This window comes from Babylonia areolata, chromosome 25, assembly GCF_041734735.1.
Source record: "Babylonia areolata isolate BAREFJ2019XMU chromosome 25, ASM4173473v1, whole genome shotgun sequence".
NCBI classification, from domain to species: Eukaryota; Metazoa; Mollusca; class Gastropoda; order Neogastropoda; family Buccinidae; genus Babylonia; species Babylonia areolata.
This window is the reverse complement of record NC_134900.1, coordinates 12,502,545-12,520,537: the sequence shown is the minus strand read 5'-3', so window position 1 is coordinate 12,520,537 and position 17,993 is coordinate 12,502,545. Positions and strand designations below refer to the sequence as shown.

The window sequence follows — 17,993 nt, the reverse complement described above, 5'->3', positions numbered from 1 at the left end:
GATATATTGTCAACAATGCACCACATAATTAGTGACATCCCAGTCAAATACCAGAAACATTGAAGCTGCAGTGCAAACAGCTTTTCTCAAAGCCTGATACAGGTCAGGTTTCTGCTAATTCAGTAATTTACATACATGTATGTGGCATCCCATCTATTCCTCTGTTTTTCTAATGAGATCTAATAAAATATCATATTTTGTAAATGAACTGTTTTTCTAATATGACCTTATGATATATAGTATTTTGTGAAGTTTAGCACTGGGAACCAACATTATTTTAAATCAGTTATCTCAAAATAGTCAACCACTATTAAAAGAGAGTGGCCAGGAACATTTAGATAAATTTATCAGACAGCATGAAAATGTAGAATAGTTGATACACAAACTGACAAAAACAGCCAGAACTGATTGGCACAAGTAAAATTTCTGAAGTGAGGGTCCAATCTAAATACAAGGGAAGTTGGTGTGAGGGGGTGGGGGTGGGTAAAGACATTTTCTGCGTACCTGTACCAGTAAATCCAACACAGTATTTCTATTTCATTATCAACCCCCTGAGTGCTAAGGATGGATATAACCATCTCCTACTGGGGAGAAAGGGGGGTGGGGGGGGGGGAGGGAGACTGAAGAGATAAATTTCTCTTGAAAGGGTCAATTCAATTCTTACAATATATCCTCTATTCATCTCTACACACACACACACATCATGGCAAACTCATTTAATAAATATTCCTTTTTTGAGGAGGCATCTTTCTTTTATTAAAATTTCTGTTATTTCAAATTCAATGCTTGTAGATCAATAGATAGATAAATAAAAAAAATCTATCATACATTAATCGATCATACATTAATATCACTATATCAGTATGTGTATTTAAGTTTAATCAACTTTTTAACTAAAAGAATCTTTTTTATAGACAAAAAACACATTGAGAAGAAGCAGATGAGTTCTCTTGGGTATGGGGAGAGAAGGAACAAGGGGGTTATACATATATATATTATATATATTTTGCTGTTGTTGTTGTTGAGGCTATTGGTTCTGATAATCACTGGTCTTAGATGACTTATTTAATATTTTTCAATTAAAAAATTACAAAATAACTTTACGTATCTAGATCTATTAGAAAGTATTATTCTATTAGTAACATAAACTGATAACGTGAAACTTCTAATGACACAGGGCGAGCATGCTGATTTTCAGTCCACTGGATACAGTCAATTCACTCATTTAAAAAACAAAGAAAGGTCCAATGCAATTTTTTTTTAGGATGGACGATTTTTACAAGATCTTGTCTTGTGCAATTTGTTATTCATTTACTTTTCTTTCTTTTTTTCCTTCTAATATTCATCGTCCCATTTCATCACAGCTTTTCGCAGCATCAAAGCCGAACTGAAAACCATACTAACAAAACTAAAAAGCAAAGCAGGCAGAAGCACTCGTCTCCCCCTTCCTCTTCCTGCCTGACCCCTCCTCCCTCCACCCCCCTCCCTCTCTGTGATAATTTGTTCTTTATCCTGACCTCCCCCAAATACAGTAGACTGCATCTGGAAATGAGTGTGTGGGGGAGGGGTGTGGGGTGCATGGTAATGTGTGTGTGTGTGTGTGTGTGTGTTGGGGTTCATATATGTTTAAGTGCATTTGATTATGCTCTCATATCTGTGAAACTGCATGTTTATTGCATATCTGTTATGCACGTGTGTGTGTGTGTGTGTGTGTGTGTGTGTGTGTGTGTGTTTTACATTTATTTGCTTATTTATCATCATTGTTGCCTTTTTTGTTGTTGTTGTTGTTGTGTGCACTTCGAGTTGACTCATAAAGATTTTGTCTCTTATATATATATAGTAGTATGTTTTTTTTACTTGTTTAATTTTATTTTATTTCATTCATTCATTCATTCATTTATTCATTTTCTCCAGGCCTGACTAAGCATGTTGGGTTACACTGCTGGTCAGACATCTGCTTGGCAGATGTGGTGTAGCGTATATGGATTTGACTGAACACAGTGACGCCTCCTTGATCTACTGACACCGAGACTGACGGCAGCATCTTTTCAATGAACAAGAAGTATCCTGTAATTTTAGAGGAGCGAACAGAAAAAAACATCTTCAAATCAAAAAATGATGTGCTAGTCAGAATTTTTTTAAAAACAATTATTTAAGATCAAACTTCAAAAGTGAAAATTTTGTCAGCCCTCCCCAGCTGGTCAACATTAAATTCCTTCCCAAATGAAAAACCAACAACAAAGGAATAAGTAAAACTGTTAATTTTTTTCTTAAGTAATATTGTGGAGAAAATCACCAATATTTTTTTTTTTCTAATAGTGTAACATTTCTGATTAGAAAAGGATAGCATCAGCTCTGGTGATATTGACTGAAATGTTTAAATTGTCACAATGATACTACATTAAAAGTTAAATCAAGTGGATTATACAAGCAGCAAGTGATGTTTGGGTTTTAAACTGATATTCAAACTGAGCTTTCAGTTTCACCGACATTTTCAAGCTTCTATAGAAATCGCTTGCAGGGTAAACAAAACACTGAACAGACAGGTCATATTATTACCATACTTTGCTCTTTTGCTGGCAGAGCTCTTTGACTCCAAGAAATGCCAGGGAATTATGATTATGAAAATTATAAACATGATACTGATAATGAAAATCATAATGAAGGAATCAAATTTGTAATGTGTTTGCAACTGTGCATGTGCTTGCACTTCCACATCATACTAATCAAAATAAATCTTGTAAGAAATTTGGATGAAATATCCATCTGTTGTTGCCATTACTGACTTCTGTTCCGACACTTTTTTTTCCACGCAAAATCTCTGTGAAAGAGCAACAGGTGAATACAAAACTTCTTCCACTGACTTTAAGATATCATCCGTAGTCTAGACCATTTGATAACCCACCTGACACACGAGTTCGGGGTGAGAAAAGGTGGCACAGTACTAAACGAACACGAAAACTTTGACCACTCCATTTTGTAACAAGCAATAAAGAATCCGCTGCCATTAGAACGACACATACATGACAGCAGAATAGAGAGCGAATTGACGTAACGTCATTTGCATCAATCCGAGTTGCGACTTTAGTGCAAGAACCGACCGGAACACTTAATAGACAGTGGCACCTTGTGACTGGCAGTAGCACATGACGTCTACACGCCGAGAACAAAAATATTCTGGCGTGAGGCGGTGACAGTCGGCGCACACAGAACAAGTAAAAATCCACCCACCTTCCCACCACCACTCGACTCTTCAGTTCATGGTACTGTGGAGTTGACTCGGGTTGTGCGATAGCCGCTGTTGCCTTTTCCAGTTCCACTTCGGTGACATCACTGACACTCAACAGGCTGGAGAGATCAAACTCGATGCCTGAATCAACGTGCCCGTCAGACATCGGAAAATCGTAAGAATCCAGTTTTGGGCTGAGGGATACAGCTCTTGTTGAAATTGGCCACTTCTCCCCCTGGATCTGTTTTTGCGAAGTGGGATGTAAAGATGGCCTGTCTGCCACACCTCCGCACAGTCGACGAGAAGCGCTTTCCATTGGACGGTCTCGGAGACTGGTTTTCTTTCTTGTCGATGATTGGTTAAAATTTTGAGTCACCGTCCATAAATTGTTCATGACGTCAGCCGAGGGGAAACCCCATTGTGTATCTTGGGTGCATGTGCACCATCACACTTTCCCAAAAATGGGGTTTTCACTTTAAAAAATGACGTAGACCTTGCAGACGTGAGATCTCTCTCTCTCTCTCTCTCTCTCTCTCTCTCTCTCTCTCACACACACACACACACAGAGGTAGTGTGTCTCCATCTCCCTGGGTGATAAACCACAAAATACTTCCATGTGGGAAACTTCTCCAATACCGATACACCCTTTCACGAGCATGCAACTGACTGAACTGGTAATTTTTCTCCGGAACACCCTCTATACTAGATGTTTCAGTGCAGACAGTCTTCTCCGTCAGGCTTGGTATTGTGGTCATGAAAGACAGGGTTGACTGAAGTTAAAAACTCGGCCGCAAAGGAACTGACAATGCGTGAATCTGACCTGGTCAGTCGGGCTGATCAGGTCAAATGACGTGTCGAAATAACTTATTCGGAGCGACAAGCGGACTCAGTGAATGGAAGGGGTGAGCCAGTCACCCATGTTACTTCCCCACCGTCCCTCTTTCTCTCAATCTCTCTGTCTCTTTGTCATCAGTGTGTGGGCGGGCACAGAAATAAGCCCTTTTTTTTTTCTTTTTTCAATCGGAAAAGACTCGTCAGGAACTGACAAAGCACAAAGAGGTACGAGCAGAGCATGCCCAAACTACAACTTAAAATGAATTTCTTTTTCCTTATTTCTCAGTTCTCTAATGTAGCCTTGGTAGAGCCTAGTGAGACGGCAACTTATCGCATGACTGAAAGCAAGCTTTGTGGAAGATAACGTCCGGGAGCCGCGCCGTCACTCGGCAGTCCCTGTTGTACAGCCGAAGTCTCACTGAGTCAGTCGAGCTCAGTGGTGAATGTGTTTCAGCGCTTTCTCGATCGTTGCCGAATTCAGTGCACTGTACTGCGTAAATACAGCCATTTTTGGAGAATGGGATCAAGGCCATTTGCCAACATTTGCTGGTGGGTTGGTAATCACTGCGACGGTCATTCAGGGGGACTAGAGAGAGACAGAGACAGAGACAGAGAGTGTCGTGTGTGTGTGTGTGTGTGTGTGTGTGTGTGTGTGTGTGTGTGTGTGTGTGTGTGTTTCAGTTTCAGTAGCTCAAGGAGGGCGTCGCTGCGTTCGGACAAATCCATGTACGCTACACCACATCTGCCAAGCAGATGCCTGACCAACAGCGTAGCCCAACGCGCTTAGTCAGGCCTTGAGAAAAAAAAACTGAGAAAAGAAAAAAAAAAAAGGTGAATAAATAATAGATAAGCGTACATTGTGTGTGTAACGTGTGTGTGTGAAGATGACGTTGTGTCAGGTCATGCCACAATTATCGGGAAGGCAATTGTCACGTCCGATTCGAAACCAGACAGCTTTTGATTGTCACGTCGTTTTTACTGAGTCCCCCCCCCCTCCCCCCCTCTCATCTCTCTCTCTCTCCGTCTCACGCACACACACACATGCCCGCACACATGCGTCCGCAACACACACACACACACACACACACACACACACACACACACACACACACACACACACACACTGGCACAGCTGAAAGATTGAGCCATCAGCATTAAGTGGATGTTCCTGAATCAGTGAACAGCAGTACCAATCAAGGGTATTCAAAACATACTTTGAACTAAAAAAAAAAATCAACGAAGACCTTGTTAAGATCGATTTGGTGAAGAGAAAGTGGGAGGAAGAAGGCAGAGAGAGAGAGCGAGGATTTACTGACCAGGCCCTGAATATGTGGATTTAGTTCTGGTGCTCTTTTCCCCCTTATATATCTTTATATATATCTTGGAAAAAGTGAAACCCATTTCGACCTCAAAATAACACTCAATCTTTCATGTGAAGCCGAAACCTACTCTCATTGGCAAACATGCGACCCCAAGTCAGAAATGTCTCCAGTACATTTAGCCCAGTCATCCAACAGTGTCGGCGAACCTCACCATCTTACCGCCAACTTAACCTCACCGCCAACCTCGTCCCTACCCCCCACACAACCACCCACCCTTCGTCAGTCCACTCCATCGAGCTCATTCAGATCAGTGGTCCACTCCGTCCCCGCCCCCTCTTTCTCTCGGTTAGTGCAGGTGTACTCTAGGGACCGCTCAACCGCTGAGTACCGACCGGATTAAAAAAAAAAATGTTAACACAATCGTAGTTTTCCCAAGGTATCGTCAGCCCTGTTTGGTGTCGCGACCTTTGTTTACTGACAATTAGTTGGCTTTACTGTGAGACAAGGGACTGAGAGATGTAAACATTCCTAGGCAGTTATAATCAACAAGAGTCCAGCAGGGTCCCCCTTTATCAGTGTCTGGTCGCCGGGGCCACACTAGTAGCCTGTGTGTCGATGGTTCTGATCAGCACAACTTGCGGTGTTGTAAACATTGCTTCGCTGATAGGTTTATGACATGAACGTCGAAGGACCCACTACAAACTTTGGCTACTTTGACAAAATCAGTTGGGGACCTTTCCCGCCTCTGCCCCTCCTTCCCCTCTCCTCTCTTTCAAGCTTACACAACTGAGCTCAGTGACAGCGAGGATGGACTAACACACACACACACGCGCGCGCGCGCATTTTCATCACGCATACACTACAAGATGTAAGTCTTTCAGAATACACCTATTGATGTGGAAAGACGTAAAACTGAAGAAGACTACTCCAGCTACTACTGATAGTACGTACGACTGCACACACCACTTTAAACCAAACCGGCCACACTGAACGGATGAATTTTAAACTCTGGTTTCATCACGTTCTCTCTCTGTCTCTCTCATCCAGTCTCTCTCTCTCGCCCCCCCCCCTCCATCCCTCCTATCCACTGCATGTGTACACCTGCATAATGCTATATATCACACATCACACTGGAAATCACACATACGTGTTGTACAGCTCAGCCAACGTCAATCGCCATACAGTACTTCTGCATCAAATACAAATATAAGCTAACATATAAAATCCTGAACCCGTCACAACCACGGACTTATAAATAATACAATTTACAATGAATATTATCTATATCATTGTATACTATATCATATATAATCATATAGTATAAATAAAACTTATAAGTCCTAAGTCACAAACTGACGATAAAATGAGGTACAGAATCTCCCGGCACTGAAAACTGAACCTTTGTAATAAGTATACTGGGACATTCAGCGCACTACCTGGGCTGGGTGCATGAGCGATCTCATTTAGCAGCGCGGACTCAAACTGAACACTTATCTTTCTCTTTTTCTTCCTTCTTTTTTTTTTTTGTGTGAGTGAGAACAAAGCTAGTATTCCGCAACCATTACCAAAATATGCACATTAACTTTTCTTATTATACAATGTGTGTGCGCATGTATGTGTGTGTGTGTGTGTGTGTGTGTGTGTGTGTGTGTGTGTGTGTGTGTGTGTGCGCGCGCGCGCGCGCGCGCGCATTTGTGAAGAAACACGCAAGTCAACGTTTGGGGTGAAGGAAAATTCAGACATTCCCCCCCCCCCCCCCCAACCCCCCTCACACACACACACTTTTTTTTTTTTTCCACAAACTGCCGGCCGTACACTCAAATCATTGTCACGTCGAAATCGAAACCAAACATACTGACCGCGTGCTTTGAAAAGAAACGAAAAAGAAATAGCCTTCTTTTCTCCCTCCCGTCTCCGCCACTCTGTCCACCCGCGCCTCGTCTCTTTCCCAAAAAGAATTATCAGCGCATGGCTTTGTTATTATTAGCGTGTGGCTTTGTTAATTAACTCTCTCCATACGAACGGCGAAAGAGACGACGTTAACAGCGTTTCACCCCAATTACCATCATCAAAATATTGCAAGCGGAAGGCTCTTATACTGAATAGGTGAATGTTGACAAAGAATACCACAATTCTGACGACGGAAGCTAAAGGTTGGGTCATTCAGACACCCACTGGACATCCGAGGGGTCTGTATAGAGGAGAAGAGAGGACTGGCCGTACTGAGTGAGTTAAGTTCAATAACGTATGAACGGGTAAGAAAGCGAAGAAAGCAGGAGGAGGTCGAGGGGCGGGGGAGGGGGGGGATGGAAAAAAGTTCGAGAGAGACGGGTGTAAATTTCGGACTTTTTTAAACCCGTGGTGTGGATTTAACCGATTCTACAAAACGCCTTCTCGAAGATCTTTTCATATTATTAATACTTCGCCAGACTGAGAAATGAAAAGATTATCCAAGCAAAAAAAAAAGTAACGAAAAAGAAAAGAAAAAAAAAAAAAAAAAATGGGGAAAGAATCGAACTCATACTTCTTGTGTCATTGGTGATCGTGCTTGGCTAAAATGTCCGAGTATCCCCGGATCAGCAGAATTTAGCTGCGAACGTAGCGGAAAAGTAGATAACTGGATCCGCTTAAAAACTTCTATTTTCTATTTCATTTTATTTATTTTTTTATTTATTTTTTTAAACCAGACACTACAGATACATGAACAAAGATGAGGTATGCCTCCTCACTGCATCGCTGTATGTTTCCTAAACATCAGCATTCTAAAATGCACGTTCACTGTATAAGAAAAAAAAAGTTACATTACAACTTTAAGTTTTATATATTTACTTTAGCATAAATTACGTTTTTTTCCTCCCGCACGAGATAGCATGAACCAAATATTCAACAATGTAATCAGCATTTGGTATCTGTCTGTTTCGAAGTATCCTACATTTTTCGGACATTCTAAAACAAAATGAAATTAATTCCCAATAGTTCCCACATCACAGTCCTTACAAAATGTGTTCTTTCTGTCTTCACTTTCATCTTCTGCCTTTTTCGGTATTCAACTAATTGTTCTGACAATGACCTCCTTTGCCGAACTGTCACAGATCTACAAGATATACTGCTAACATGACTTTTGTCAAAAATGTACCAATTCTACATCTTCACTAATGAATAAAGGTCTATATAACATCACGCGCAGAGACGTCATTTAAAACTACCGAACTAACCTGAACATTTTTTCTTGACAAAAGTGATGTTTGACATTTGTATAAAACCGGAATGTATGTCTACTTAAGTGGAAGGCCAACTTAAATCATGTAGTAAAATTCAAGGTCTCGGTATGGTCTTCTGCGGCCATGGGGCAATGAGCTCAATGCGTCTTGGGTCCAGCATGGAAAGGGCGATGCTTCCCCATCCGCTGTTACACACACACACACACACACACACACACACACACACACACACACACACACACACACACACACACACACGAAAACCCAATAAACAAAAATAAGTACCTATTGGGGGGGCTGCAGTTTCCGTAGACAGTACGGTCACGGTTTTGTCTTTGACTCCGTTGTCTGTAGACTTTGCCGGCAGTTTCAATGTTTTTGTACATTGTTGAAGCGAGACTGGGAAAAACCGTGACTTTCAATCGTTGACCCTCGCGGTGAGCTGAAGAAATCGTCTCCCTCAAACGTTGACCCCCGTGATGAGCTGAAGAAGTCGTTACCCTCAAAAGTTTGTTGATCGTCGCGATGAGCTTACGAAACGTTACCCTCAAATGTTGATCCTCGTGATGAGCTGAAGAAGTTACCCTCAAATGTTGATCCTCGTGATGAGCTGAAGAAGTTACCCTCGAACGTTCATCCTCGTGATGAGCTCTTTTATAGGCTTCCGTGCCAGAATTACCCAGGATTCCCTGTGATTCGAGAAAATCCCAATCTTACTCGCGTCCAATCGCTGCGTCTCGATTTTGTCCAATCAACGAGCGAGTTTCTCTGCGTGTCCAACAATGCAGTTCATTGGTTCCTGTCGCTTGGTGGTTGTTCGCTGTTATCGAGAAACAAAGATGGCTGGACATTGATAACAACCACATGGGGTACTGTTCAAATGGTCCTGCGTTCTTTTACGATGGTGTCATCATCCTGTGCGACAGACACGACCGGCGCATGGAGTGTCTCTGGATTTGGTTTCGCTCGCCATAATTATTATGGGCGTTGTATAGTGCGGCCTCTGAAAATTTAAATCGAACATCTGGAAAGCATTGCCATCAGCAGCAATAAACTGCGGGTTCATCAGTGGGCTTATGTAGGTAACATGCTGCGCACGGCTACATAGTTGTTTAGAAGAGTCTTTTAGAAGTAACCTTTCACAATCTGTGTGTGTGTGTGTGTGTGTGTGTGTGTGTGTGTGTGTGTGTGTCACACACATACGCACACACACACGCTTGCTTGCTTGCTTGCTTGAAATCCACCATTCTTGTTGCTTATTTGTGTTACCTTCTGTTGGGTACCTACTCAATGTGGGATTGCATCTAATGCCTGGATTGACCAACCTGCTAAAAGTGGGTTGCCAATTTCAAATGGGTCAATTCACGTGAGTATCCCACCAGACGTAAGTGTTAACTTTTAGATGATCATGTCTGATTCTGAATCTAGAGATTTGACTAGTTTGGTCTATAAATTTCGTCTGAGCGCCCTTCGTGCAAAACAAACCAATGACAAAACATGCTTGTATTGGAAATACACACTTACTTATTTGTCCATTGTCCCAATAGTACTTTTTTCACAGAAAAAAAATTCATATTTCCAAGACATCCGTATCTGTTGAAAATACGCTTTATTATTACTCACTTCTCCGACAATTTCCTGGATATTTGATCGGAAGTCCAGTCTTGAGTTGAAATATTCCTTTGATTGATCAACTTCTTTTTTCATAGTTTGGTTACTCACGCTGTTAATAGCACGGCTTTCATATTCAAACTGAATATCTCTTTCAACAACTCCTTCACACACACACACACACACACTTACACACACACGTGCACGCACACACACGCGTGCACGCACACACACTCGCCCGCGCGCACACATAGTTCTTCACATATGCTCAGAGAGCATTTTTCTTTCCCATATTTTCCCCCTCATTTGATATCACTTATAGTAACAGACGTTACACTGCAGAATGAAAAAAGGAACACGTGTGTGCATACATACATACACATGTGCGCGAGCTCGCACACACACACACACACACACACGCGCGCGCGCGCGCGCGTGCTAAATCCCGACAGAGTGTGTACACATGCAATCAAAATCTCTCTCACCGTCAATACTGATAAAGAGTTTGTGCGCACGCAGTACTAATGTCTCTAATCCTAAATCCTGATACAGCGTGTGCATATGCAATCTACAGCACTTGTACACTGAAAGATTTACATGTGCGCGCTTGAAGAATGTATGTCAGTAGGTGCGCACCTGCTAGGCTGTTTTAGCGGGTGTACGCATGTGCGCGCGCGTGCGAGTTTTTCACAGAGAGAGAGAGAGAGAGAGAGAGAATCAGAATCAGAATTTATTCACTAAGGCCAAAGCCCCATTTGAAGGGGTTGTGAACTGCAATAAGTACACCATATTTTGCAACAAAAAGAAATCGCAAAATATAAATATGCAAATCTTACATCTTACATACATACATACTTACACACACACACACACACACACACACACATTATATATATATATATATATATATATATATATATATATATATATATATACGCACACATACATATAAGTATACACCTAAACTCGCGTACCTGTATACAGGAACCCATATACACTGAAATAATCACAACCATTGGTACACACATGCATGCACATGCACACATAAACATACATATGTGTATTCAAGATACAGCAATTTCTGTTATTTTAGATGCTTTGTATATGTAATTAGCAAGACTTCGAATTGTGTGTTTATTTCTAGCAGCCAAAAGATGATAAAGTCGAAAATCAGAAGGATTTCTATAATATTTAGGATGTATGAACTGGTGTCTCAAGTCCTCAAAAGCAAGACAACCAAATACGAAATAGACTTCGTGATCAGTTGCATTCATGCACATTGGACATTTGATTGTATAAGAAATATACTGTTATACTATACTATACTGAGAGAGAGAGAGAGAGAGAGAGAGAGAGGGGATGTGTGTGTGTGTGTGGGTTGGGGGGTTGGGGGGGGGGGGGGTTGGATTCGAAGCAGACGACTGAAATGCCACCATCCAGTTCTAAAAACCGCCAAGTTCACGGCCAGGGACGTCCATCTTGACCTGATGCTTCAAGCATCGAGTTTGGCCAGGACACAACAGGACCGGACTGATAAACACATCGTTGGGTGAGACCAAACCTCGCCTGTGTTGCAGTCAGTTATTATCAGAGTGACCTGATAAATCAAATTGGCAGGTACACAGCGACCACTTTAATTTATCATGCAAGCAAACACAATAAACCGATGTCAAAGCAAGTGCCGCTGACAAAACAAGACTCAGACTCAGCAACACCAAACAAGAGACAACGGACAGTTGTCGGGAAGACGACGTGCTCTGATTAATAATCAGTTCAGGCCGGGAGGGAGGCGGGACGGGGGCTGCTTAGGCTGTCCAATGTTTGTATTGTATTGACCTCTGACAGGACTGTCATGATTAGCTCCGTGGAGTGTCAAAGTCCAACTGACACATACCCAGATTCAGCAAAACTTTCTGCAGCCGCTTGCGCACGCGCGCGCGCGCGCGCACACACACGCACACACACACACACACACGCATGTGCGCGATTCCTTTACATATTGTTACATTCTGCATAATTTGTATTTTTTGTATTTGTATTACTGTTTTTGTCACAACATATTTCTCTGCGTGAATCTGCTCTCCCCAGGGAGCGCGCGTCGCTACACTGACAGCGCCACCCTTGTGTGTGTGTGTGTGTGTGTGTGTGTGTGTGTGTGTGTGTGTGTGTGTGTGTGTTCTTTCTGCCTGCATAATGGTTTAACATCAACACACCTCATTATACACGACATTAATAATTTTGGAATATCCAACTCCGCCTCTGCCGGCCCCAAGCCCGGATGCAACACGAGGAGGGTTGGACGAGGGAATAGCGACCATTCTGTGTCGAAAAAGATGACTGCTACCAAAAAAAAACCAACAACAAACAAACAAACAAAAAATAAAAGAATAAAAAAAAACAACCCAGCACTGAGGACATCAACAAACATTTCGGGACTGGGGTGGGATGGATCTCCAGCTGGAGGTTGTGTGACGCCTGGGTGGTGAAAGCCAGACTTTCAGTGGAAGCTGCCAAAGCCGACGAACACACGAACCTATAAATAGAACCTATAATCATACGTCCGTGCGACGACCATCATCTGGAAGCCTCCACCTGGAACCCAAGGGTAAAGGAAAAGACGTCCAAACAGCATGTGGCGCCGCGAGCTGGACGCAGATCGGATATGAACAGGACAGGAGACAGCTGGGGCGACTGGAACAGGGCCGGGGTGGCTGGGGAGGGCTTGCTGATGGCCTGTGTTCCAGACGGGGCAACAGGGGCAGGTAGGTAGATTCGGGATATATATTTCCATATGTATACAGAAATATTGTCATTATATTTGCGAACGTGCGTAGCTATCCGCTACAAAACGATGTACACCGTTGCACTGAAGAACGAGCAAACAGGGACTGTGAGGCCCATAGTCTCAGCTCTATTACGACCGATACTTTTATTCTTTTGCTACACTCTTAACTTGGATCAAGAGATGCAAGACTCCGTTGCATACCAAACGATAATGCTGAGTTTGTTTCAGTTTCAGTGAGGTGTCAGAGCGTGCGGACAGATCCATATACGCCACACCACATCTCTTGTTAAGATAAAGAAAGGGGAGGGTGGAGGTATGGTGTGGGGGGGGGGGAGGGGGGGGGGGGGGGGGGGGGCGGAGAAAGGGAGCAGATGCCTGACCTTCGCATAAACCAAACGCCTTCATCAGGCCTTGGGGCATTATACTGAACACACACACACACACACACACACACACACACACGGACTCACACAAACACACACGCTCGCGCGCTATCCTCAATCGTATATTATGTGCATCTGTCCATACGTACCAGAAAGCTAGCTACCACACACATTTATATGACCCAACAAGCATGTGAGAAACGCGTACACAGAACACAAACCTGCCCATTGCTTGCTACCAACGTGTTCCGTTTGATTTTAATCACCGAATAAAATTACCCTGAAGAAAAGACAATTTCCATACCAACTGTTGTGACACCGGTATCTCATACTGTTGAAGTGAAGGTCTTTTTTTGGTCTTCACCTGGACAGAATACGGGAATACACACAGACACACACACAGAAGCACACACACACACACACACGCACACACACACACACACACACACACACCCCTCAATCCCACAGTCTAAAATCGTGACGCCTCCTTGAAATACTCAACATCCCGACGATGCCCCACTCCTCCACCTCCACCTCCCCCCCCCCTCTCTCTCTCTCTTTCCCAGCCATCTCCCCACAGAACCTCACTGGTGTCCTTCAGTCCCCCTGACCCTGTAAATGGTGACATTTATGACCCGGCAGCCATCTGTCCTGTTGGGTCCAAGTGTCTGGGACAGCTGGTGTCGGAGTACAAGGGTGGGTGGGAAAGAACACACACAGAAAACACTACACACACACTGGCACACACACACACACACACACACACACACACACACACACACACACACACACACTGACACACACATACAAGCTTTCCGATCAAACGTGCCTTGACTATGTCCAGGTCATTATACATAATTATTCTCCCCCTCCCCCCTTGCCGCCCGTGTCCTGACAACGATGGCGAGTGTGGGAGTGGGAAAGAAAACGTATTATGATGCAGACTCCCTCCCACTTCACACACACACACACACACACACACACACACACACAAGCACACACACACACACACAAACACACAGAAGCACACACTGACACACACGCCACCCTGGGATGGTTGAAACTACACATTTTTAACAGGAAGTGAAGTACGACTTTTCCGTGTCAACAGGACCTAACGCCGTGTACTTAAACACCTAACAAAGTGAAAGGACAACGAGGATGGGGGGACATAAGAAAGAAGAGAGAAACTTGAGTATGAAGGCACGTCAGGAAACTTTTAGGTACAAGAGGAAACTTTTATTTAACGGACAGAAAATAGGGGGGAGGCGAAGAGGGGAGCAAAAGCCGGAGAGAGACAGAGACAGACAGGGTGAGGCAATTTTAATGTACAGACGCAAACACACGTGCGCGCGCAAGCACGCACCAATGAAATAATCAAGTTTATGTTCTGAGGGTAATGGAGCGAGCACAACACAGTGAGCACAAAATGTCCCTCCCAACAAAAGTGGTTGTTTTTTAAGTTCTACAACAACAACAGAAAACCATACACACAAATAGCACACAAACATGTAAACCATGGGAAAATGAATAAACATTTACTGCACGCTGCAAAACTGATGGAGAATTTGAGAGAGAGAGAGAGAGAGAGAGAGAAGGCGGTGGGGGTGGTGGTGATCAATAAAACACACTGAGTGAACAGAAGGCGGAAGGGGTCATCACATACCTGGACATTTTACTCCAGTGAGCCGGCCTCCTCTTGTTGTTATCATAAACCACGAAACAGGACTCCTCTCTCCAATAAGGCAGCCTCCTGTTGTTGCCATCATTAGCCACATAATTGCACTTCTCTCTCGGCATCTTTTCCTACCACTCATAAAATACAAACTATAAAAACTACGGACTAAAAACCAGTGTCTGGTGATCAACGATACCTTCGAACAAGTTCTGGGGGGGAGGTAAAGAAGAGGAGAAGAAAAAGAAAGGCTGGTTTGTATTCACTGAGAGGTTGTGTTTTTTTCTGAACTGTCAAAAAGACTGACGTGTGTGAGAAGAAACTCACAAAATCAGCAACAACACACTGGCTTGAACACGGCAAGAGACGCGAGAAGAGGTTGGAGGAGAGTGAGTGGGAGGCGGGATAGTTTGTGGGGGTGGTGGCTTGAGGGGGGTGGAAACGGTTTGGGGAAATGTATACATGGATAGATGGATGCAGTATGTATGTATGTTTGTATGTATGTACGGATGGATTTATGCATTATGTATGCATAGCTGGATATGTGGATGCTTCTGTGTATGTGTGCATGTACTGATTCATAGATGTTTGTATGGATGGATGGATGGATGGATGCATCATGTATGTAAGTATGGCTTCTCTCATGACCTTTCTTCTGAAGAGTGGAATAACCTGAAACCACGGAGTCGTGCATCAACTAATATGAAGTGCTGACAGATGAAGAATAAAAAGCTGAACCGGACCCATTTAACTGCTGATCTGGATTTGTTTGTTATGTGCTTTTGTCACGTGTTCACCTTTTTTTTTTTTTTTTTGCATTAAAGTAATTTTGAATGTGTGTGTGTGTGTGTGTGTGTGTGTGTGTGTGTGTGTGTGTGTGTGTGTGTGATTCTATGGATGGCCGGATGTATGTATGCACATTTTTGTTTAATTTTGTCTGTTTATATTCTCGTTGTTTTCTGCACTGATGATGGATGAGACTAACGATGATGACGTTGCTGCTATGGAGGTCCATTTTTAGGTTTGGCGCTTGCATGCATCTTTACACACACACACACACACACACACACACACACACATATATATATATATATATATATATATATATATATATATATGCACACACATTCACCCCTTGCCCTCATTCACATTCAAATTGGCTGCTGTAACTTCCATGACACTAATCTCTTTCACAACAATTCCCAGGACATTACCCTCAAATCTCAACGAACACACCCTCGCTGTGACCGTACAACTGACACCTTACAAAACGCTCCAGGATTTCCGGTGGCCGTTAAAAAAAAAATCCTTTAGGACGAAGAAATGATCCCACAAAAACGTGCGGACGTTATATCAGATGTGGCAGTGCCTAATTTCTTCTAGACAGGTAAAGAAATATGGGAGCACGGCTTCGTTTGCGATACACGGACAAACGGACGGACGGACGGACTGACAGCATCCATTCGCCAAACAGACACATGCAGCAGTGCATGCTGGCCACTCGTGCACTGAGCATGCGTGCTGCTAACACTTCCTTCCGGCGCTACCGACTGACAGCATTCACAGTGTGTTAACATGCCCCCCCCCCACCCCACCCCTCCCCCAACACCCCTAAGATTTATATCGGGTATGTGCAGGACACATTTGATGAGCTACAGATATCTTAAAATAGCACACAAAAATAATGAGAATTTCAACGAAATGTGCAGTTCACAGCTTCGAATTCAACTTTCAGCCATCTTACACAGCAGTTCCCAACACCCATTAACTCACTCAGTACGGCCAGTCCTCTCTTCTCCTCTACACAGACCCCTCGGATGTCCAGTGGGTGTCTCAATGACCCAACCTTTAGCTTCCGTCGTAAGAATTGTGGTATTCTTTGTCAACATTCACCTCTTCAGTATAAGAACCTTCCTCTTGCAATATTTTGATGATGGTAATTGGGGTGAAACGCTGTTAACGTCGTCTCTTTCGCCGTTCGTATGGAGAGAGTTAAGGGCCCATGTCATGTCGAAGGGAACAAGGAAATGAATAAATGAATACACAGTCAACTAACTAACTACTCACTCACTCACTAAAGCTAACTAAATAAATGCAGTACTGACTGAAATATAACAACAGCGCATACTGAACCCTCAAGCGAAAAACGGAAAGTTCGGGGAAGAGTGACACTTTAAAGTACAGCGCTAACACATTTTTAACGTACCTTCAGTCCGCGGTTTGTGCAGTCGTTGAGGACGTGGGCGGGGTAATGATAATAAGTAACCTGTCACTGAATCACACAGATAGGTGACGTAACAGGTCGTCAGTGCTTGGTGATGCAGTTCATGGGACAGGCGCCTCTAACGGGGCTTAGGCCATGGAAATATGCATAGATGTAAATATATATCTCAGTGGCTCAAACGGTCAGAGATAAACAATGATAACATCTCTCGATTCACCGACTTTTTCTTTCCCGACGGTAAGATTGTTATCACTTGCTAAGCTGAGCGGGGCGGCAGAGAGAGAGAGAGAGAGAGAGAGAGAGAGACAGAGAGAGAGACAGAGAGACAGAGACAGAGAGAGAGAATGAATGAATGAATGAATGAATGAATGAATAGTTTATTCATTACAGGCCAAGGCCCCTAAACGAAGGGGAATGGAACAACAAAATTATACTGTCACACAAGTATAAAATTATTGGTATACAGTCATGAGGTTATGAGCACACACACACACACACACACACACACACACACACACACACAGAGAGAGAGAGAGAGAGAGAGAGAGAGAGTCTATCAATTTACGTATAATGATATCGAGTTACGAGGAAAAAAAATAAATGCGACCTATGAGATTGATATTTGAAATAATAATAATAACAAAAACAACAACAAGATACATAAATATACATCAAATATTCTTCGATTGAAAACAACAACAAATAAAGA

The 17,993-nt window shown here is 43.1% G+C and overlaps 1 protein-coding gene across 3 annotated transcripts in view; it reads right to left on the bottom strand.

The window, feature by feature from the left end:
* The window catches only part of LOC143299377 (microphthalmia-associated transcription factor-like), a 78,037-nt gene that overhangs the window by 20,245 nt on the left and 39,799 nt on the right, over positions 1-17,993 (bottom strand). Inside the window, exon 1 of one of the 3 annotated variants that reach the window (XM_076612539.1) lies at positions 3,232-4,431. The exons of 1 other annotated variant lie outside the window; for it this stretch is intronic. In XM_076612539.1, coding sequence (XP_076468654.1) covers positions 3,232-3,623 — 392 coding nt within the window. In that variant the 5' untranslated portion in view covers positions 3,624-4,431. Of the gene's footprint in view, positions 1-2,905; positions 3,156-3,231; positions 4,432-17,993 lie in introns of those variants that run through there. One more of the 3 variants, XM_076612541.1, reaches the window with a different exon arrangement.